This window comes from Neovison vison, chromosome 4 (assembly GCF_020171115.1).
Source record: "Neovison vison isolate M4711 chromosome 4, ASM_NN_V1, whole genome shotgun sequence".
Taxonomy (NCBI): domain Eukaryota; kingdom Metazoa; phylum Chordata; class Mammalia; order Carnivora; family Mustelidae; genus Neogale; species Neogale vison.
This window is the reverse complement of record NC_058094.1, coordinates 30,235,960-30,259,775: the sequence shown is the minus strand read 5'-3', so window position 1 is coordinate 30,259,775 and position 23,816 is coordinate 30,235,960. Positions and strand designations below refer to the sequence as shown.

The following is a 23,816-nucleotide window of genomic DNA, read 5'->3' as shown; positions in this document are numbered from 1 at the left end:
AGTTGTAAGCTTAACTGTTTTTCTCACAGAACACTACTTTTACTTCAAACAATGAATCACTGATAAACCAAAGCCATTCAGAACTGAGTATCTGGCAGACATTTTCTAGAAAATAAAATCAGCCGAAACTTAAAGAAAAACAAATGGTAAAATTAGACCTTTCCTAAAAGAGAATAATTTTGGAAAATATGTCACCAAGAGCTTGACTACTAACCAGTATGTTGCGCCTTTTCTAATAGATTTAGTGGTGATCCTAATGGGTGATTTTTTTTTTTTTAGTATTGTATGTGTGTCAACATATTTGGAATAGCTGCATAGTTCATGGATCTAACATTTCCCAAACAACCAATGGATGGTATTATATAGGCACAGGTACAAAATCCATTAAGGTGCAAGACTGACCACTATAGTTTAGGCTACCAGTATCACTGAGATTCAAAAAACTGAATAAGGTTTCCGATTCCATTTATAATAACTTTTAAAGTACTACTTGTTGACTTTTGTTGATTACCAAAAAAGAATATTCACAACTATCTGAAAAGACTAATAAAGCAGCTTTTTTGTAACTCTGTATGCGTAAGGCTAGGCTTTCTTCATATCCTTCAGACAAAATAACATCAGGTAGGAAAAATGTAGCGTATGCCAGAAATTGAAAAGTCTGCAAAAATGTAAAACAATGCCACTCACTACTCTCACTAAACTTTTGTTTTTAAGTTATTCTTTAAAAAATTAGTCAACTATAATCAATTTACTACTTGTCAATTCCCAACTCTATTTTCAATTTCCCAGTTTTAGGAAATTAGACAAATCCCTATAACATCTAGTGCCACCCAGGTGCATAATCTACCTTTCTGTATTAATACTTTTTGCAAAAGTTATTTATTTAATTTAATATATATATATATTTAACACTTTAAAACTGACTTCTAAAGTTTCTTTTTTTTAAATTTATTTTTAAAGATTTTATTTCAGGGGTGCCTGGGTGGCTCAGTTATAAGAATCTGCCTTTGGCTCAGGTCATGATCCCAGGGTCCTGAGACTGAGCCCCACAATGGGTTCCCTGCTCAGCAGGAAGCCTGTTTCTCCCTCTCCACTCCCCCTGCTTCTCTTCCCTCTCTCGCTGTCTCTCTCTGCCAAAAAAATAAATAAGATCTTTAAAAAAATTTTATTTATTTCAGATAAAGAGCATGAGCTACAGCATGAGTGCGGGGAGGGGCGGCAGGAGAGGGAGAAGCAGATGCCCCGTGGAGCAGGGACCTGGGATCTGGGATCATGACCTGAACCAAAGGCAGATTAACCCACTGAGCCACTCCCGAGCCCCAGTTTGATTTTTATCTTAACACTTTCTAAGATAAGATTTTTATCTTAATCTCAACTGAATTACCTTTGTATTTCTAGTATCCATAACAAATGGTTCTACTAATTAATTAAACATATTCTATATGCCTTCTAAATTTCATATAATCCATAAGGCTGTCAGGAATTGATCCATATTGTTTCCCTCTTGTATTACAGAATTTTCAGTGGGTTTGAATATTTTTATTTTTCTTGTTTGCATGTTTCATTACTTGGAAATATTCAAAGAGCCTGTTAAATTTAGTATTACTTCCTAAATACACAGGTAACTGCAAAAACACAGAAGAGTGGGCCTACTAATAAGTAATATCATGGAAAACCAATTTCTAATGGTTTCTATGGCTTACTTCAGGTAGAGCTGTACTTATCCTTAACCCACCCCCTAAATATCAAGATTACAGCCAAAGTGTTGTTACCCGCTGATGCCTGGGTCAAATCTGCTCATTCAGAAAAGGCTCTTCCTCCCACACGGAATTTTGGGATTATCAATCAACTCTTAAGACAATCTTACAGAATTTATTAATCAGAACACAGACAAAATAGTAACATTGGTGTTACTTTTAATCTCTTTTCATATGAATGCATGTTTGGTTAATCTCCACAAATACTGAGAAATATATCCTTAATTCTTTTTTAATATTCTCAGAAAACATCTTTTCTGTAAGATACATAGATAGTTCAACATTAAAGACAGGTATTTAACTATTTTACTAACCAACATTTCCAAATTTCTTGCAATGATTTATTAGTCATTTTCCTGGATACTCCAGATTCAGCCAATACTGGTATGTCTCAACTATTGCATGAAATTGTAATTGTCAGTGTCACAAATGAAAAAGCCTCTCTAAAATGTAATGGCTGCATAAAAGTACTTCTCAAAAGGGTCCTTCTCAAGAATCACAGCCTTGAGAAGATTAAATAAACAATGCACCACAGCAGAAAGAGATTAATCAATTTAATCTCTGATAGGAGAAAGCTACCAGATCAGGAAGACTTAAGAACTTGATAAAAGACATTAACATATTTAAATTAGAATGGGGAATGGGAGTAAGAACACAGTGAGAAGTACTGAACTGAAATCGAATCATGAAAAGAGAAATAAAAAAGCAAATCTTAGCAGCGCCTGGGTGGCTCAGTGGGTTAAGCCTCTGCCTTTGGCTCAGGTCATGATCCCAGGGTCCAGGGATCAATCCCCGCTTTGGGCTCTCTGCTCAGCAGGGAGCCTGCTTCCTCTTCTCTCTCCGCCTGCCTCTCTGCCTGCTTGTGATCTCTGTCTGATAAATAAATAAAATCTTTTAAAAAAAGAAAAAACCACAAATCTTAGAAATGCCCATCCAAATATTTAGGGTGACAAATCAAAAAATGTTCATTATTTGGTCCTAGTGAAGAACAGCCCTACTGTGAAGACAGATAGGTTAGGCCAGCTTAACCTGATGGTGCCATTAACAACAGTACAGTCCAAATTCACTTTCCATTCTGATTCTAAGTACTTTACTTTTGTAAATTTTTTAAGATTTTATTTATTTGACAGAGAGAGAAAGAGAGACAGAGATCACAAGTAGGCAGAAAGGCAGGCAGGTGGGGGGGGGGGAAACAGGCTCCCTGCTGAGTAGAGAGCTCAGTGCAGGGCTGGATCCCAGGACCCCGACACCATGACCCGACCCAAAGGCAGAGGCCCAACCCACTGAGCCACCCAGGTGCCCCGATTCCAAATACTCTAAAGCAGCTTTATTTGGCTTAAAGGTCGATTTATGAAGAACAAAACTGAACCAATCTCAGCAAGACTAATTTATAAACCAGAATACCATCAGTAATTCATAATGAGAAGCATTAGTGGTAAGAGTTCTGACCCTGTAAATTTTACACATAGGAAGCCAAGAGAAGGAAAGTTGCTTTAAAAGTACTTAGAATCAACTGAGTTTACTATACTAAAGACCAGAACCAAGTATTATATACCCTTTGTAGGGTATATACAGTATAAACCATACACCCTTGTAGGATCTTACTTTAGTGTACAATTGTTTCTGGTTTCTTAAATTTTTCCCACTAGCTTTTACTTAATTCAACATACTATGATTTATATACCTTTTCAGATTATAAACAATTTATCATGGCATTCAGCAAATGGCAAAATATATAATAAATACAATTTAAAAACTGTATATATATAATTTCAACAGTGAATTTCCCACAAACAGGATTTACGGAATACCAGCTCAGAATGAGGCTATATGTACACATCAGTGAATAATGTGAATCTAGAAGATGTTAATCTACTTAAGTACCATAAAATACCTCTAGTAAAAAAAAGAAATACAATGTAAAATTATAAAATTTCACCTCTTATCATTTATCCTTAAAATGGGATGCAAAGATCATGTATTGTTTTTTATCTTACCTAATGCCATGTATTTTTTTTTCTTTTTTTTGAAGAAAGAGAAGCATAACTTCCAGCTACAAAAACTCCTCTGCCTATGTTTGATCTTAACATACTGGGTCATCATGTTGTTAAAATACTATTAATACTGAACTTATACTGCCATGTTAACATGAAAAATAAAACAGACTATTTCTGTTTAAGACTGCTTCTTTTTAGCAGATCCAGGGGAATATTTAGCATTTAATGCAGAGAACAGAACAAATACCATTCAAAAATGGTTCGCTGGTTCTCCATAAAAAAAATACTGGTATTTCTCAGCTGGCTGGGTATTTTTCACCTACATTACCACTAATAACTTAGTTTCTCTTCATTTTTTTTTTAAATTTTCCTTTTTTGAAGATTTTATTTATTTATTTGAGAGAGAGAGAGAGAGAGAATGAGAGGAGAGAGGTTAACGGGAAAAGCAGACTCCCTGCCGAGCAGGGAGCCTGATGTGGGACTCAATCCTGGCACTCCAGGATCACGACCCGAGCCGAAGGGACCCGAGCCGAAGGCAACCGAGCCACCCAGGCACCCCAATTTCTCTTCTTTTTCAAAGTGCTATTGATTATGTTAACTTCCTGAAGAGGTCAAATATTTTAGTCTTAAAAAATCTTACTAAAATGAACATTTAATGTACATTTATTAAAGCACATTTATTAAAGTCACATTTATTTATATGACTCAGTTTAGAGTATCCCATCAACTTCTCTAAAAATATTGCCAAAGATATATTTCCAAGACTTTGAAAACTACAAAACATCTTAAAAACAGGTTATTCCGGTGCCTGGGTGGCTCAGTGGGATAAAGCCTCTGCCTTCGGCTCAGGTCATGATCCCAGGGTCCTGGGATCAAGCCCCACATCCGGCTCTCTGCTTGGCAGAAGCCTGCTTCCTCCTCTCTCTCTGCCTGCCTCTACCTACTTGTGATCTCTGTCATAAATAAATAAAATCTTTAAAAAAAAAACAAAACAAACAAAAGAAACCAGGTTATTCAATCTTCACTGATGTTTAATTCAGAAGGGTATTACACCATCTATATCTAAGCTATACCTTTATAAATTAAAGTATACGCGCATTTTAGAGAAAAAACATTAAAATCATAATTTGACAGAAAATAATAAGCAGAAATCAAGTGAAATGTAACAACTATATCTTCACTTAGATTAACATTTAACAAATGTACAGCTCAAGAATGTTTATACAAAGTTTATTTAGCTAACAATATAGTCAATATAAGCCATACCATGAACCAAATGCTAGTTATTCCAATCTTAAACTATGTTTATCTAAGCACACATACAGGTCAAGAAGCTAATATTGCCCCTGTGATCTATAAAACTCAAGTAACAATCCTAGAATTTGAAGATCCGTATTTCAAGATGATTATGGATACATTGGCAGTTATCTAAGAAGGGCAACCAACATACTAAAGAGTCTGAAAAATTACACACTTGATAAAATCATAGATATTTAGCCTGAAGGAAGAGATAAAGAAAAATTATCTTCAATTATCTAGTGTTTCTACCAAGAAGTTTTGTTTTCTGTTGTTCTAACCAAATAAGGAATTTGAAGATTCAAAGGCACTTCAAGCTCAAATGGAAAAATAAATTTTTAAAAATGATTTGTAGCTAAAAACAGAATAGTCTAATTCATGAAGGAGTTAATTTCTTAGCACCAAAGGTTGGATAACTGAGCAATGATATAACAGATTCTGGGATGTATACATTTCCTCCATGTAATCTGGCCCGGAGCCCTAATTCTAAAGTTTTCATTAATATGTTAATTACCTAGAATCTTGTTAAGATGCAGATTCTTATTTAGTTCTTCTACGGTAAAGCAGAATCATCAGATTCTACATGACGCCTATTCTGCTGGCAAAGGAAATATACTAAATAGCTCTTCAACAGACTTAAAATACACTTTTTTCAAATAATTTACTTGAGTTACACATAAGCTTTTTTTTTTTTTAAGATTTTATTTAATTTATTTGAGAAAGAGGGAGCACAAGCAGAGTGAGTGGCAAAGGGAGAAGAAGCACGCAAGCCCCACATGGAGCAATCCCAGGATCCTGATATCATAACCTGAGCCAAAGGCAGATGCTTAACTGAGGCACCCAGGCACCCCCCATGTAGGCTTTTTCAATTAACAAGCCAATCTACCATGTACAGGGGGAAGAAAGGTTGACAACAAATTCAAATGTTAGAAGTACATTTTTAAGTTAATTAAAAAAAAAATCCATGTAATTTCATATAACGAAAGCCAGAATTATGCAGTGAAATAACTTACTGTGGCTGGTAAAGGAAGAGATCAATTATGTTATCACGCCCTTTGGGGTGGTTGAAGAAAACGAACAGAGACCAGTGGATGAGCCACGTTCGCTGCTGAAGAGACTGAAGTGGAGAACTCACAGACTAGAGGGTTAAAAAATACATGCATAGGAAATCTTAATATATGAGAAAGAGGCAAGAGAATAAACATCACTGATCTCCAAATTTTAGTTAGAAATGAGAACCTTCTGAGGCATGCTCTATGGCCATTATGATCTAAGTCCTATCCCCTAGACCCTCTGCACATACCTCAACATTAGAAATTACCTCCCTGCTCTAAGAAATAGATTCAATAACATCTGCTAAGTCATTTTTACAGAAGCCATAAATTATACTTATTTCAGAAAACATTTTAAAAGGACTGAACTAAATACTCCATAAGTAGTTTTATTAGATGTAACTGTAGGTGAAAACTGTTACCTTCTACACAGGACTTTACTGAGGACCTATCTCTGAGCTGGTACTAATAGAATTATGCCATTTTCACTGTACAAATAAAAAAGGTGCAGTAGCTGTAAGACAAATGAAAACCTGAGCTTCTTGTCTCTAAGAGCCAAAAGCAGTTTGACAGCTTCTTTCAGGGAGATTCAGTGAAAGGAGTCAACCTACTAACCCACTGTGATTTTTATGTCAAGTCAACAAAAGCTAATCTGGACATTTTTTCCCCTTCCTCCCTCCTTTCACCCTTCTCCTTCCTTTTTTTCCATTCCTCCCTCCCCAACATCCACTTTACCAAAAAAAAAAAAAGGACACAGTGTTTTCCTTATCAGAAAAGTATGAAGGGTACATAAATATTTCAGAGAATCACCCTGGAAAAATGTAACTCACATTATTATCTATGGTCTCTTTTAATCGTGTAAGGTCTTCCATAGCTGCATCCCAATTCTGCATTAAGATTTCAGAGGCCAGTTTTCCCCAGAGTGAACTCAAAGCATTTCTATCTGTTGCTGGAACCTGTTTAAGCAATCACAATTAATTAAATTCTAAATATTCTAGGAAAAAAAGATATTGTATATTTTATACCTTACATAGTAGCCACCTAGCCTACTAAAAGACCTGTAACTTTCTACCCCAAACAGTAATTATCCAAGTCCTTATTGGATCACACTGGTTAAACTGATTCAGTTTCCATTTAGCTCAATTTACTAAAAATATCAGCTCAGAGTGCCTGGGTGGCTCAGTCGGTTAAGCATCTGCCTTTAGCTCAGATCATGATCCCAGGGTCCTGGGACTAAGCCCCACCATCAGGCTCCTTGCTTAGCAGAAAGCCTGCTTCTCTCCCTCTCCCTCTGCCTGCCACTCCCTGTGCTTGTGTGCTCTCTCTCTCCTCTCTCTCTTGCTATCTCCATCAAACAATAAAATCTTTTAAAAAATTAAAGAAAAAATATTTTATTTATTGGACAGAGATAGCAAGAGAGAGCACAAGCTGGCAGACAGGAAGAGGGAGAAGCAGGTTCCCCACGGAGCAGGAAGACTGATGCAGGACTCGATCCTCTGACCTGAGCTGAAGGCAGGCACTTAACTGACTAAGCCACCCAAGTATCCATAGAAGTTTTTTTTGTCTTTAATTTATGTTTCTAAATCACAACCAATTCAAGACACATTCCAGTTTGATAGTAAAATGTGATAAATTGTGTATCTGAAAATCAATATGAAACAGACATCTTTTATACCAACATTATCAAATAGGACACATCAGACCCAAAACTTCCAAGAGTCATCATTACTAAAGTTTTTTTTAGTCAAGGAAAAGTAGGTTCAAATCAAATGGTATGTACGTGGAGGAGATAAATTTTAAATTCTGAGTGAAAAGAATAACAAAAATAACACTACTAAAATATGATCACCAATAGTTCTAGCATCTTAAAATCACTTTTATTTCAAATATCTCCTGGATGAAGGGAGAGTTATATTTCTGAGTCAGACCAAAGGGACAGAGAAGGCAGATTTTAACAAAATAATTAAAAAACAGTGTTAATCCCTTTTATTTATTTTTGTAACTTTTAAAACCAAAACGTTCAAAAATCCTTACCAACTCTTCTCCACTATTTCATTCCAAATTAATTCATTTCTTAGAACACAATCAAATAGGATGCATGTAAATATTCCTTGATGTATTCTAAAAGCCATCAAATTTTTAAAAAATAAAGGTACATTCCAGGGTCACACAGCTTTAATTTACACAAAACTGACCTACAATAGGTCACCTGGAGAGTCAAATTCTAATCTCAGATCATAGTTACAATGGTTCTTTCATAGCTTATGTTTCCCTAACTATAGATTTAAAAGAATAACCAACCACCAGACAAGCATTTAGAAATGAAAAAACTGGTATTACAAAAAAACCAAAGTAAATAACTAATATGTAAAACACAGACATTTTTCATTCCAAATTCAATTCAGGATTTTTAATCTTTACTATTAACAAGTTTTGAACAAATACATAGATTTTAGTGCCTATCTCAACAAAAGAAAAAGGGAAGTAAAATTATCCCTTGTTTTAAACTTAGCTTGGTTAGCCCCTATCAATACGCCAACTCCTAGCTATTCAAAAGTTTGTCACACAGATGGGACATACATTTAAAATAAATTTCACATAATTTCTAAGCACTACCCAATCACTAGATTTTAACTCTTAATGTAAAACATAGATTTTTGTGTTCAAATCACGGTAATCAATCATCCAACCAAATGCTCTTTGAATTTCAACAATGCAAAAGCTTAAAACTGAGAATTTTTTTTAAGTTAGGGAACAAAGTAGGATCTTCATATTTAAAAAAAAGGAAACAAAAAAACTTCACAAACCTTTAAGTATATATACCTATCATTTGTAAACATTTTCAGACTAATTACAAAACTACACTACATAAATATAATACACTGTTAAAACTAGAATATGTTATATTTGTTAGGATAAAAGGTTTTTGTAGCAGCATAGCAAGTTTTTTAATCCCCCAAAGTTTCATGCGTACTACTCTGGCTCAAGTCCATGTCAGTACAGTTGGCTCTTCATACCAATCTGCTTTCAAGGGTGGATATGCTAGAAGAGTTTCAGTATCTGGATTTCCAGCAGTTACCTTAAGTTTCCATGTCTTAGCAAAATGGCACATTCACTCACCAACCAGCAACAATAAATTTACTGTGCTAGAACTCTAACATGACACTAAATCTTCATTCTCAAAATTCACTCCCAGCATTAACAAATGATATGAATAACCAACTCTTTTCATGTAGCTGTAATCATATCAGGCTTCTGATTTTACAATCCTGGTTTAAGCTGTTTACATTTCCAAAGTAATCAACTTTTGTTCTCCTAAATCCTTCATAATATTCAAAGTAAAACTGATGGAATTTTCTGATAAGCCACTACAAGTTTAGCATCACCGATTACCTTCAATGCACTTGCAAACTAACCACAGCTAATCTGTAAATTAAGAATATTCAAAAACAGGAGTTAAGAGAAAATAAGTATTTTTCAAATCAAACTTTGAAATAAACTGAGAATCTTTATTTCCTTTTGAAGGAAGGATGGTAGCTTTAAAAAACGAAGTTAACTACTTTTTAAGTGTAGGAATTAGCAGTATTAATAAAACACCAATCTCTTCCCTTCCCAGCTCCCCCAAAAAGGAATATTTAATTTCCAAAAAAACAACCAAAGATAGAAGCCTAAGTCTTTTCTTTCCGGCAGGTATATGGGGCTAAAGAATAAAGGTATCAGAAAGCAGAGACAGAAGAAACAGACTCTTCCAAGGTTAGAAAACCCTATCTTTAGAGGTCATTTCCCAACATCTAGGATTAACTAGACAAATCAGAGACTTGGGTACTTGCTGACTAACCCAAAATGAGGAACAAATTATAATTTCTCAAATAAGAAGCTAGTTAAAACAAGGGCATTTCGATAACTCCAGAAGGCACTGATACAATTACCTACACAGAAGGCAGAATGAGAAAAAAAATTTTTTATTTGAAAGCCTGATTTTGGGGCGCCTGGGTGGCTCTGAGGGTTGAAGTCTTTGCCTTCAGCTCAGGTAATGGTCCCAGGGTCCTGGGATGGAGCCCTGCATCAGGCTCTCTGCTCAGCAGGAAGCCTGATTCTCCCTCTCTCTCTGTCTGCTGCTCTACCTACTTGTGATCTGTCAAATAAACAAAACCTTTAAAAAAAAAAAAAAAAAAGCCCGATTTTTTCCTTTGGCTTCATGTAATTTTCCTTTTTCCCAAACTAAAGCACTGAATCTAGGAGCTTGTCAAACAGACAAATGAAAATAACAAACAGGGTTCTTTATGGCTAGAAATTTGCTCTATTATCAAAAAAAAAATCATTGAGTTTTATTTTCTAATAGCTAAGGGTAGAAATAAATAGAAAAAAGCTACTATTAAGGCATAATTTTTTTTCAAATATCATTAGAACTTCATAGTTATTTGAAACAAACTCAGGAGATGTATATAGCCTAAGATATTTAATAAAAATTAGGAATAATGGGTTTATTAAAAAATATTTATTAAGCATCCATAATGTGCTGCTCACTGTGCTACAGAGTAATTTAACAAACTGATCACGACAGAAGTTTGCTAATGCTTATCACACAATTATACATAAAGTAATAAATTATCAGCTCTTACTTTCTGTATTTCAAGGTCAAGTTAAATCTCCCTCCAAATTCTGAGGTCCTGATACAAGCTTTCCTATTTCTATTTGTTCTTTGTTGAGGAAAGTTTCCCTCCTTTCACCAAGGATTCTTGAATATTTATGTAAAGACTCAAATCTATAGACATGTTTTGACAAAACAGGAGAATCCTACAAAATCTGAGAGAAGAAAAACAATTTACTTACCAATACTCTAAAGAAGTAGAGATATTCTGCAGCTCCAGAGTAATTCCCACATTCATATTGGAATTTCGCATACCTGTAGAGTGTATCTAAATATTCCTGCCTAAACTAAATAAAGAAAAACAAAGCATCAGTTATATTTTTAACTCTGAGTTTTTAAATTCAAACCATTTACTCCTTTAAATATACCCAGACATCAGTATTTTCAGTGTATCCCAAGTGTCACAAAAAAAATAAATAAAACAAAAAGCATGACGGAACACATGAATCTTAGAACACGAATTATCAACTGACAGATTTATCATTCATAATTCTGGTCTCAAAGAGTTATGAACTGTAACAATATCTAATTTGTTGCAATGAGCATTTGAATTGCAGGGAAAGGTTGAGGTGTGAGGTTCTCAGTTAGTGACTGAGCTTAAACAACTACCAAGTGCATGAATCCCTGTAAGGGTTTGTGATTCTGTACAATAACATGTACAAGTAAATTTCAGTTCTCTGTGAAAACTAGCCCCAAATTACAGCAACTTTTAAAGCTAGCAATGCAAGCAAAGTAAAAGTAATGTAAGAGAAGGGCCATGAACTAGAACACTGTCAATATACCAAACATTGTATGTGGAAACCAGAAAGAATAATTTGCACAGTGATCAGCATACCTCTTATTACAGGTGTTAAATGAGAGATAAAACTTGAATGCAAGTAAAGAATTAATTATACACAAATCCTCACACTTTAACACAAAGGAAAGGAGAGTGGAAAATGACTACAGAAGGCTGTAATAAAATTCCTTTACTAGGGATTTATGAAGACCTTGATAATATCAAGAATTACTATATTCCACAAGGCAGCCAAAATATTACCCAATTCTACTGCTCAAAACATTTCTAATTCAAATTTAGTCCTATTTTTCTTTGTTAATGCATCAGAAATATAAAACAGTACCTATTTCTTGGTTATTCTAGAAAAAATAAAAAGTTTTGAACAATTCTAAAGTTAAATATAAGCACCTCATTTTCCCATCAGCATCAATTTTTAAAAACTGAAGTTTCAAAAACATACCAGGTCTTATATTTAATAAATTAATCTAGAAATAATATTCTTTCAAGCCTCAAACCTATCTATGCAGCACTATTTTTTAATTAGCCTATTAAAACAGCACAACTAAAGAAAATTTTTAAAATACCACTTACACCATGCTTGTCTGCCAGGTAATCAAACAGCATCCGACCATCTCTTAATTAAAAACAAAAATTATTAATTTTATAGGTCACAGAAAACAAAATAAGCATTTTCAAAGTTTATCCCATAACCCACATAAAGCCATTTAAATACCTTTAAATACCTTAAATACCTTAATACTTAAAACACTAGAAATAAGGCTTTCAGAATAAAATAAACTACAAAATTAATCAATTATGCTTAACTTACATATCGATGCCATATACCCTACTGTAATTATTATCTGTATCAGTGTCAACCCAATTGAACCTTTCTTAAATTGGCTTTGCATAATAACTAAGATGTTGCCAGGCAGGCTAGTAAAAGACAAAGTGATCAACAAAGACATCAAGGAACAAGTGATGGATGGGCACAGCTTACTGGGCATTTTCAAAAAAGAAAACATTCTCTTAATGCTTATCACAGAGGGAATGCTATGGCATGTTTATTCAGAGCATAATTTTACCTGAAGATTTAGTGGGAAAGGAATATATCATCACCAAAATTACATGGATATATCATAATACTGAATATGAAATATGAATGAAATTTTAACATAAGATTTCAAAAAAACTTAACACTTGTGGATCACAGTGAGTAACTTTGTGTTACACTCCTTGTATCTTTCAGATACATCATCACTGTTGTTCCTTGGTTGACTGGGTATTTCCAGGAAAGTATGAGAGGTAAAATGTTACATGTTCAGTGAAATTTAGAAACAGGAATTGGAAGGAAGAGGTCATTCCTTTGCAAGTTTTTAAAACACAATTCCATCCTTTCATTTATCTCAATGCCATGCCTATTAAACTGCAAGGAATCTTCTCTAATAACTGGTGAATAAATCTATACTCATCTTGATTCATACTGTAATCACATTAATTTCTAGTATTTAAATGACTAGACTAAATTTAGAACTTAAATTCTAAATGCTCCGTTGTACCCTAACAGCCGGATTATTTGAGCTGTTCCTTTGTGTGCACTTACAAGTGACCTGAGGGTTTAAGCCATTATATTCTGTGTAATAAGTGTAATAAGAAGTATAGCACACATACACATAGCTATATATTATTGCTTTGTAAGATACAGCTATCTGGGTAATAGGTATACATCTACCTGTATAGATAAAACACGGTGTAGTTAGTGATGTAGTAGATTACATTATAATATGGTATAGTAATTGTGCACTATTTGGTGTTTTGCTTAAAATTATCTGGTTAACACTTCCCTAAATCATAAATGAAAACTTGAGCTCATCTCCCTAAAAGTTTGTTTTGGTCACATATTGTATGAACTAAAGACATAACATGGCAAAAACTTCAGCAATTTCTCTAGTAAATACACTGGCAGCTAAGTTTTACCACAATATTCAGTTCTAGCAGATTTTGTTTTAAAGATTCCTAATAACCCAAAGGGCTTCAATTAATGATAAACATTAAGTTAGAACGAGGCAACATGCATTTTTTGGAAACCAAGCAACAGGTTTATTTCTAGTTAAGAGGAAGAATAAAATAACCTTATCAGCTCGACACTACCCTCCCTTCCTGGGCTGGGCAATGAGGTTGGAAAGATATTAGAGAATGCAGCCAAGTGATAAAGTGAGCTCAGGTTTCCCTCCTGGTACTGCCCAGGCACAGGTACGTCAACCTCAGTACTACTGAGGCTTCTGGGCTGGATAACTCTTTGTTGGGGTAGGGTAGGGTACTGTCTTATGCATTGCAGGACGGTGAGCAGCATCCCTGGCCTCTCCTTGCTGGGTGCTCATAGCACCCCTTCAATTGGGATAAGTAGTGCTCGCTTCGGCAGCACGTATACTAAAATTGGGATAAGTAAAAATGTCACCAGACATTGCCAATGTCCCCTGGAAAGAGAGGAAGAAGGCAAAACTGCTCCAGCATAGTCAGATTTGGATAAATGGTAAAGAAATTAAAAATAAAATTAGTATTACTATTTATTAAGGAATTCCTGGTCCCTATACCATAAGTATAAGTGAAAACAAACAGATAAAATATCAATTAAGCCATGAATTTTATGATGGAATATTAGACAAAATATGAATTTTTAAAATTGTTTTCAGTGTTCCAAAATTCATTGTGCACCACACCCAGTGCTCCATGCAATAGGTGCCCTCCACAAAATCCACCACCAGGCTCACCCCACTCCCCACTGCCCCCCAAACCCTCCGTTTGTCTCTCAGAATTCACAGTCTCTCATGGTTTGTCTCCCCCTCTGATTTCCCCCAACAATTTGAATTAAATTTGTCTTAATCCAGAAAAGAGAATTTTCAGAATTCAAATTAAGGTAGGTTACCTGGTTGACTGCATCTGCCTTGTAGTTTCTGGATCCTCAAACATCTTCACAATTGGTTCTGTTTCTGCCTGAAGCTGTTTCAGTTGTGCAACAACTGTGGTTCTTTTTTCTCTCAAAGCTAATTAAAAATGCAAAGGAGTCTCTCCTGTGGGCTCTATGTACATTTGTGAGTCTATTTACATATATAGCCATATGTCAAGACACGAATGGAAACATACCATGATACTGTTCTGTACTTACTAATAATATGATAAGTCTTAGAGATCTATATCAACACAAGCAAAGCAGTTTTATTCATTTTAATGATTACAAAGATTCCATTGTATGGTTATGTAATAATTAGTAAACCATAGACCTATTGATAGACATTTAGATTATTTGTTTTGCTATTATAAACAATAACACATAGAATGTTTCTTGTGGGTAGATCTCTTTGTATTTATTTGAGTATATTTATAAAAATATTCCTGAGTGGAATTACATGGTCAAAGGGGTGCATTTTTATTTTGACTGATATTTCAAATTGTATCAGTTTTCATTCCCATCAACTGTGTTTGAATGTGCCTTTCCATATACTGTTATTTTATTTTCTGTAATTTGACACTTCTTTTTTTAACAACAAACTAACTAATGTGATGTAACATTATAATAAGAATTGTACCAATAAAACAAGATGAATTATACCAATAAAAAAAAAAATGCAAAGGAGTACTCTAATGTTAAACTATACTGCTCACCATGAGGATGTCTCTGGAAAATTTTCAAGTTATTTAAATTATGCATAAATTTCTTTACCCCCAATATATTCATATGCCAGCAACACCAACTCAGTAAGTCTCCCAGATCCATTTTTTTTTTCTTTCTAGCAGTGCAAAGGCACATAAAGAGGGAATCTTCTTCTAACTTAAAGAAAACTCAGGAATATGCAGATACAGCCTGGGGGAGGGGTGTCTGCTAAGGAACAATTATCTAATTCCACATTTCAGAAGCTTCATGTTTTTATATTTGTTCTCACTGAATGTTCTCAGATGAATATTATCCCAGAGTTTCTGAACAAAGACTCAGAGGGTTTACATATGACTATAGATTTTCAATTAGGCTGAATGAATTTAAATCCAGTCAGTAATCTCTTTTCACTATAAATCTAATTCTGTAATCTCTCAAACCCAGTTCTAGTTTCTTTTAACTGTATTATGTAGAGTCAGAGAAAACATGCAGGTAACCTACCCTGCAGACGTGTTTTAAACTTTCACTAAGAAATAGTTAACTTTTTCATCACAAACTAAAATTTAAAGAGCTACTGTCATTTACTATAATTAAAAAAGGTGACAATATTTAGTGTAGTCATTTGTGTTATATATTAAGAAGTACTACCACAACAGCGTTTCTTAAACATAAAAGGGTATCCGTGATCAAATTTTGGAAAATGTCAATTTAAACAAAGTAAATTGTATTTCTCTATTGAAAGCATTCTTAGAATTTTTTAAAACACCAGGTTCATAAGAGAAATAACACATTTTTCAAACTTACGGGAAAACTTTTTTTTTTTTTAAAGGAACATCTATTACCACAGAAAAGAAGAATGTAGAAAACACCATACGAGAGTAGTTCTCCAATTTAAGTGCTGGGCCTCAGCCAACAGTTTCTGATTAAGTAGATCTGGGGTATGACCCCCAAATTTGCATTTCTAACAAGCTCCCCAGGTGCACTGATGATCTGGTATTGGGAACAATACTTTTGAGAACCTTGGCTCTACCCAGATGCTTCAAGATGAAAAGAAGTCTCTAAGGCACGCAGATACTAACTGAAAAAGTTAGCAGGCCAAAACCAGCAACATTCTCAGATCATTTCTAAGAAGACAATCTGATTAATAAGCCCAATTCTGATGTATTATGAACTGAACATATTCGAAAATCACGTTTTAAAGAAGTTTCACACCTTTTGTGGTGAGAAAATAATATACTTTAGATGACATGTAACCTTCATGTTAACTTTCATTCACAGAACTTTTAAACATTCAAATAGTTTATTAAAGACTTTTGACTAAAGCTCTTTTATAAATCATAAAACTTTAACACAAATCCTCAGTTCATGAGAGAAGCTGACAAAACTTACCATGTGGAATATCATCAGAATAAAGGTTTTTGTATACATCCATAGCAAAGTCTACCATGTTGGTATCACTAAGGAGATCCAATTTCCCTTGTAATAATTCTTTTTCATTATATATCTGCAAGAGAAAATTACGTTCTAATGAGTATGCCTAAGTTCTCCCAAACAAACTGATAAACCACACCAACTCCACCGACAGGCACATGTAGTTGTTTTCTTGCCACACCAAGTAATTAGGAATCAACAAATTTTTTTTTATTTTCTCACCATCTCACATCCACATGATAGGTACTCATCTCTCCTTGGGGTGGCTTTTGTCTACCCCCATATATTTTTTACTAATTCATTTGAATCCTTTATAATCCTTTCCCATCCATACCACTAAAACAGAACTAGGACCAAATAGATACACTAGCAGACTTACGTAAATGTGAAGTTTAGGGCAATGAGCAATATGTAAGGATCCTATCCAATAGTATTCAAGGAGATAGTAACCAAAATTTAAAAAAAAAAAAAATTTTTTTTTTAAAATACGCAGCCATCGGGATAAAGCTTCAGCAAAAGATTTGCATATTAAATCCAATTTTGTCAAGGAAAGAAAAATGTAGGAAGATTTCACATTTCAAGCCTGTAAAAAGATCAGGTGATCCAATAGTACAGCCACGAGATCAAAACTGAATCTTCCAAACTCTACAAAGAACTCCAACAAATAAAATAGTAAGAAAAGAGAGAACTGAAAATAGCTATAAAATTTTAATAGCCATTTTACAAGTGTATAACCGAAGAGCCAACAAACACCAAATATCTCAACTTCGTTCCTTGTACAGAAAATGCAAATTAAGCCACATTAAGAACACAAACCAAAAAAAATGGCAATACCATGTTGGTGTAGATTTAGAGTAACTGAACACTTACTCTTCCGGCAGAAGTACAACTGCTTTGGAAAACTGTTTTCATCTTCTAAAATCAAAAATACTTTTTGACCCAGTAATTCTGCTCCTTGATACCCAAGAGAAATGGGTGCAAATATTCAAAGGACATTTCCAAGAATGTTCATGGCAGTACTACTTGTATTAGCCAAGTTTATAAACATTAGAATGGTTAAACTGTAATATACTCCCATAACAGATTAACATTCAGCATTCGAATCAAAGAACTACAGTTATCCTACCAACTTGGATGACTCTCACAATGTTGAATAAAATAAGTCATACAAAGCAGTACAATGCTTAATTTCATATACGTAAAATCAAAACCAGGCAAAACGATTCTAGATCAGACTAGCGCTTACCTTTGGGAGGTGTGAGAAGTGATCAAGAGGCATCAGGAGAAGGTTTTTAGGATATTTGTAATGTTTCATTTATTGGTCTGGATGGTGGTCACATAAGTGGGTTCACTTTGAAAAACGGTGCTTTTGGCACTGTTCTGTATGAATGCTATATTTGATTAAAAAGTTTACTTAAAAAAAAAATCGAGGCTTCCTTTCAGTGTACCCTATAGAAACCTAATCTTGTGAAAACATCTTTCCCTAGCATGCCAACCTCTTCTTGCCACTCCATTAATAGCTTTTAATTTGTATTGTCTCTTATCTATTATAGATTCAAAACCCTGCTCCTCAGCCATCAGATCTTACTGGCCTCTTAAAACAGTAGCTGCTTATTATCACCTTCCCTAAATTCTGCCTTATACCCACACTTACTCTGTAGAGGGCAGACAGTAAATATTCTAGACTTTTGAGCTAAGAGGCAAGAATCTAGGAAACTAGGGGCACCTGGGTGGTCAGTTGAGCAAATGGACTCAGGTCATTATCTCAGGGTTCTGGGATAGAGCTCCATATGGGGTTCTACACTCAACAGGGAGTCTGAGATTTTCTCTCTCCCTCTGACTCTGCCCTCCCCCATGACAACTGCTCTCTTGCAAGCTCTCTCTCTAAAATAAACAAGTCTTCAAAAAAAAAAAAAAAAAACAAGATAGATAGTATAAGTACTAAAAGAGTTTTCACAATTCCTTTTCTTTTTGAAGCAAAAAATAATGGACTAAACTTTTTTGTAAAAGAGATCTACTCATGGAAGTATGAAATTGGGGGGTGGGGTGGGAATTATTTCACTTAATCGGGGTACAAAGTTAGTGTTCTATAATTGAAACTGTTTGCAAATGTTCATCAGTTAAAAATTATTTTTAGGGGCACCTGGGTGGCTCAGTCAGTTAAACGTCCGCCTTCGGCTCAGGTCATGATCCCAGGGTCCTGGGATCAAGCTCCACATGGGGCTTTCTGCTTAGCAAGGAGCCTGCTTCCCCCTCTCCCTCTGCCTGCTGCTTTGCCTACTTGTGGTCTCGTTCTCTGTCAAATACATAAAATCTTTAAAAATTAAAAAAAGAAATTATTCTTTTGACATTTCTTCCTGCTGTCATCCTCTACAAATCCAACATCCATACTGATGATTCCTAAGAAACTCAAGTCTTAAAATTTCCCACAACTTTCCACAACTTCCATTTAGTACCTCATCTCTAAGATTTCAACTTAAATTCATCCTCTCTTTCACCATTACCATTAAAATGCTTCATTATACCCTCTGTTCTTTTTAATTTTTATATCCCCCCTTTTGGTTGTCATTTATTACATTAGATCCATTTTTAGCTATTTCAAAGATCTTCTCATTAGTACTATCATTGACTCCATCCATTTTCTCCAACTAAATACAATTCAATGTCTATCTTTATTTCTGGAAAAAAGTTGTCTGTCTTCTACGTTCTGGCTAGGGACGACTATAAAATGTTTCAGAAACAGGCAATAATGCTATTTAATCACATTGGTGCTTTTCTCTGCTAATAAGCAATCTCTAAATGACATGTAAGTCTACCTCCAAACATTTCTACACTACTTAAATAACCTTCCACTGCTCCTATCACTCACAGAGTGACTGTCATCAACTCTTACAAATGTGTAATTTTCAATCTCAGTTGGGCCATCCACACTTCCCAATCCTTATACTTTGGTCAGTTTTCTCAGTCCCCATTTCCATTCTTTATCTCACTCTACTCTCACACAGGATGGCCTAGCCTCCTAATGGAAAATATTCAGGAATACTCACTTTGTCCCAGAGGGCTAAGTGCTTTATATGCATTATCTCATGTAATTTTTCTAACCCCATAAGATTTGTGGCAGTATCAACACTTTATGCATGAAACAGGCTTTTTTTTTTTTTTTTTAAGATTTTGTTTATTTATTTGACAGACAGAGATCAGAAGTAGGCAGAGAGAAAGAGGAGGAAGCAGGCACCCTGCGGAGCAGAGAGCCCGATGCGGGGCTCGATCCCAGGACCCTGGGATCATGACCTGAGCCGAAGGAAGAGGCCTTAACCCACTGAGCCACCCAGGCGCCCCGAGACAGGCTTTCTTAAAATAAAAAACAGCTCTGAAGTAGAGATATTAAATAATCATTAAAAGTCTTTACGCCCCTCTATTTTACAGAAAAGGACACAACAGAAAACAAAACAAAGATCCTGCTCTCAGAGCTTACATTATCCAGCAAATTACAAATATATCAAATTGTTACTATTAGGAATCATCGCTGTCTCCATCCTAACCATCTAAAACTCAACTTAAAACCTATCCTCAAAGTCCTTTTTGCCCACCGAATAGAATCTCCAATTTTGATAGCACTCTGCCCCTACTTCTGACTTTACCCCCCCCCCCATATGTAATTATAGACCTTTATCTCCTCTAAAGGATAGCTAAGTTTTTCAGCGGTGAGATGTCTGGGTTTTATCCTGGATTTAACACAACTCCATGACAGGCCTATACTTAGTAACTGCTAAGTAAACCTGTCTTCCTCTTGGTGTATTCCAGCCATTTCACCAACATTATCTACAAAGAGGCAAGTACTGAGCAGTTATTTTCCACCGATTCTCAGCTGCTCTTCATAGTTTTGGTCTTACCCTATGAAAACCCAATTTACACTCACATATTCCTTCCTGTTATGTATCTGCCTTGTAAGACAAAAGTGCAAAGAACACGGTACAAGAATATGAACTTTGGCTGATTTAGAAGCATTTCTACAAGTAGCTGATTTTAAAGGATTTCAAATATGGCATTTTTCTATTCCTTGATTTTTGGCGAATTATCCTCACACATCCAGAAAAAAAAAAAAGGCAGAATGTACTGTTTTATGCAAGCTCTAAAATACAGATATAAGTACATCCTACGTAAGGAGAAATTAAAAAATAAAACAAAACAAAAAGAACCTCTCATGACAAAGCTTTATATTGCTTTATTTTTACATTCCTGAAATTTATTGAAAATAAACTTTGCTTGTTTCCTAATATCACAACTTTAGAATACCGTTATGTGTTTAGAAAAGGAGCAGATAAATTTGAGGATTAAACCTGTCTAATGAACAGTTAACTTCCAGAAGATCTGACGTTATCAAAACAGTTTAATGTTTATTTGCAGAGCTTTTCTGTTTTACTGTTGAGCCATAAATCCACTCTCCAAATTTAGAGTTCCCTAAGTAGGCTTATGTTGTAGCCCGCTTTCAGATACAGAATTCATTTACTTTTCTGGCCAATAATCGAGTCCCTTCAACACAGTAACATTATTATAATTACTAAAACGTGCCAACTTCCCAACAAATTCAAGGTAGAACTAAGCCCAGTATTTCAAAACTTTCAGGATTTAGACGTTTTGAAATGAGGTACCAGAATCACAGGCTAATTCTAGGTATCTTGAGTAGCTAAATGAAAGTTAACCTTCATGTTACTCGAAGTCTGTATACACCGGAAAACCACTTTTAAATTAAAAAAAAAAAAAATTGTCCAGGGTTGTTGGGTTTTTTTCCCTTTTTGGCGGGGGGGTGGGTGGGTGGGTGGCGGAAGCGTCCCCATCCGACAAAAATATGGCACGCTTCTAGGAAGTGGCTACTTGCCGAAAAACCAGGAAAACTCTCTGCGAAGAATTCAACTTAATGTAAATTAAAATACTAGGTATTTAAGTGTAAGAAAATTATCCCAAAGATCGGCAAACAAAAACAAAGCCAAGCACACCCTTCCCACAGTTCCCGAAGGAGCGAACATGATCTGTAACATTCCGATTTGCTTTTTGAAGCAAGCGTTACTGCAGGGAAGCGGCGAATGGTTGGTCAACTTGCGAGAGGAACTGACGCGGAAGTCCCTCTGGCACTGTCACCTCCAGTAGAGAAGCAGAGACCGCTTCCTCCCCTAAGTTGCCTGCTGTCCCCTCACTTCTCATCACAACCGAATTCTGCAGTGCTAATTAACTGGGACGATGCTAAATTACCGGCAGATCCTTACTCCCGAACGCTGGACCAAACTCGCGGCCGCCTCACACGTGTATCAGGCCTACGGCTATCGCCACCGCCTCTAGGCCTCGCCCCGCGCCTCATACGCTCCCACGCTTTCCTCGCGGTCAAAGCCCCCCTCACCTCTTTTACGGAGAGAAACTCGAGCAACGGAAAGACTAGATGCCGATCCAAAAAGTGCGCGATGCGAGTGGTCAAGTCGTACTCCGCCATCTTGTCAAGTAAAAAGGGAGTCTGCCCACTAAAACTTTATTGACAGCGCCGACAAAAGAACAAACAGGTCCGTGTTGCGCAGGCGCAGTGGTTAAACAAGCCAAGGGTAAGGGGTGGGGTTCAGCCCGAAGCGCTGAGAGAACAACGGCGCATGCGTGCGGATCCTCCGTTCCTCTGGGCAACTCTGGGATTGGGCGGAGCCGCGGGCGCAAGTTCTGTTTGCAACTTTGCCGGTTCCTACTCTCCGCTCGGCTAATAAATTTTGCAAAAATCTGACAATTTACTGCTAAGGGATAGTCGGTTACATTGGGATGCGGCAGAAGAGGAGATAACGAAGCCCTTGCTCTCCGGAAAGTGGCGTAGAAGGAATTCTTGAGGTTTTATTTGGCATATAGTGATCGTTTTTTAATCTTTCGTTAAATTAAGGTGGACGGGTTTCTAGGCGGGAAACAAGTAATTATCGATTATGGTAAGAGCCATAATTGGGTGGGGGTGGTCGTGCTGGGCCTATTTAAATGGGGGGGGGGTTAGAGGAAAAAACTCAGAATAATAATTTAACTGAGAGCTGTAGTGACAGAAAGAAGCCGCTAAAACTGGAGCCAGGGTAAAACCAGGGCTGGTGGATGGCTTAGCAAACAAAAAGGTCACGAGACAGGAAAGGACTTGGTATATTCCAAAAGCTAAATATCCTGTGAGATGAAAGAAGTTGAGAAGGGCCAGGTCATGATTAAGGTAAGGAGCATGGATTTTATTTTAAGTGCTCTGAAGTCTCCTTTGCTAGTCCGTTTTCATCTTTCAGGCCTCTTCATTTTGGACTGCCTCAGGCTCTTGGACCTCTTCTCTATGTAAGTCAATACCCTCGGTGATATCATTCAACCTGGGGGCTTTAAGTGTAGCTTGTACATTGACAACTTCCAAATTATAAGCCAATGCAGAATATTAACCGCAGAGGCACATATATCTAGCAGGCTACTCAATATCTCAATATTAACATGTCCAAAACCAAACTCCCCCATGTAGAAGCAGAGAGAAATGAGATGCAATTCAGTTTGATTAACATTTTGAAATTTTACCCATGTAGGTCATCAAAACCTGCTCTTTTTGTACTCTTCTCCATCTCAGTGAATGCTAGTTCCATCTGTCCAGTTGCTCATACCCAAAACCTTGGAGTCATCTTTGACTTTTCTCTTTCTGTTACACTGTGCACTGAATTCACCAACAAACCCTTTGACTTTAACCTCTGAAGCATATCTGGAGCCAATCAGTTCACACACCACCTCCAAAGTCCCTAGTCCAAACCATCATCCTATCTTGCATTGATTTTTGGAGTAGCTTCTTCACTAATTACCTTGCTTCCCCTCTTTTCCACCTGTGATTTATTCTCACAAAGCAGCCAGCATGACTTTTAAAACTTAAATATGCTTGAGACTATCCAGGCCTTGTTATCTCGCCCTGACCTCATCTTCATCTCATCTCTTCTTGTTCACTCTGCCCCAGCTCTAAGCAACACTATTTTTCTTCTGTATAGACTTCCCTATTTAGGACTTTCATATGAATGGAATCATATAATATGTGTCCTTGTCTGTCTGACTTTTTTCACTTTGCATAATATTTTCAAAATCCATTCAAGTTGTAGCATTTCATTTCTTTTCCTGGCCAAATAATATTATATGGCTATACTGCATGTGGTTTAACCATTCATCCACTAATGGACATT

At 35.9% G+C, this 23,816-nt stretch overlaps 1 protein-coding gene across 1 annotated transcript in view; it reads right to left on the bottom strand.

Annotated features, from left to right (window-relative positions):
• Positions 1-22,142, bottom strand: part of EIF3E (eukaryotic translation initiation factor 3 subunit E) — a 44,972-nt gene extending 22,830 nt beyond the window's left edge. The window contains exons 1-7 of the mRNA XM_044245086.1: positions 22,010-22,142; positions 16,573-16,687; positions 14,458-14,575; positions 12,123-12,165; positions 10,936-11,040; positions 6,933-7,058; positions 6,064-6,188 (exon numbers count right to left, since the gene is read on the bottom strand). Of these exons, the coding sequence (XP_044101021.1) occupies positions 6,064-6,188; positions 6,933-7,058; positions 10,936-11,040; positions 12,123-12,165; positions 14,458-14,575; positions 16,573-16,687; positions 22,010-22,099 (722 nt within the window). The 5' untranslated portion in view covers positions 22,100-22,142. The remainder of the gene's footprint in view (positions 1-6,063; positions 6,189-6,932; positions 7,059-10,935; positions 11,041-12,122; positions 12,166-14,457; positions 14,576-16,572; positions 16,688-22,009) is intronic.
• Positions 22,143-23,816: the final 1,674 nt, after the last annotated feature.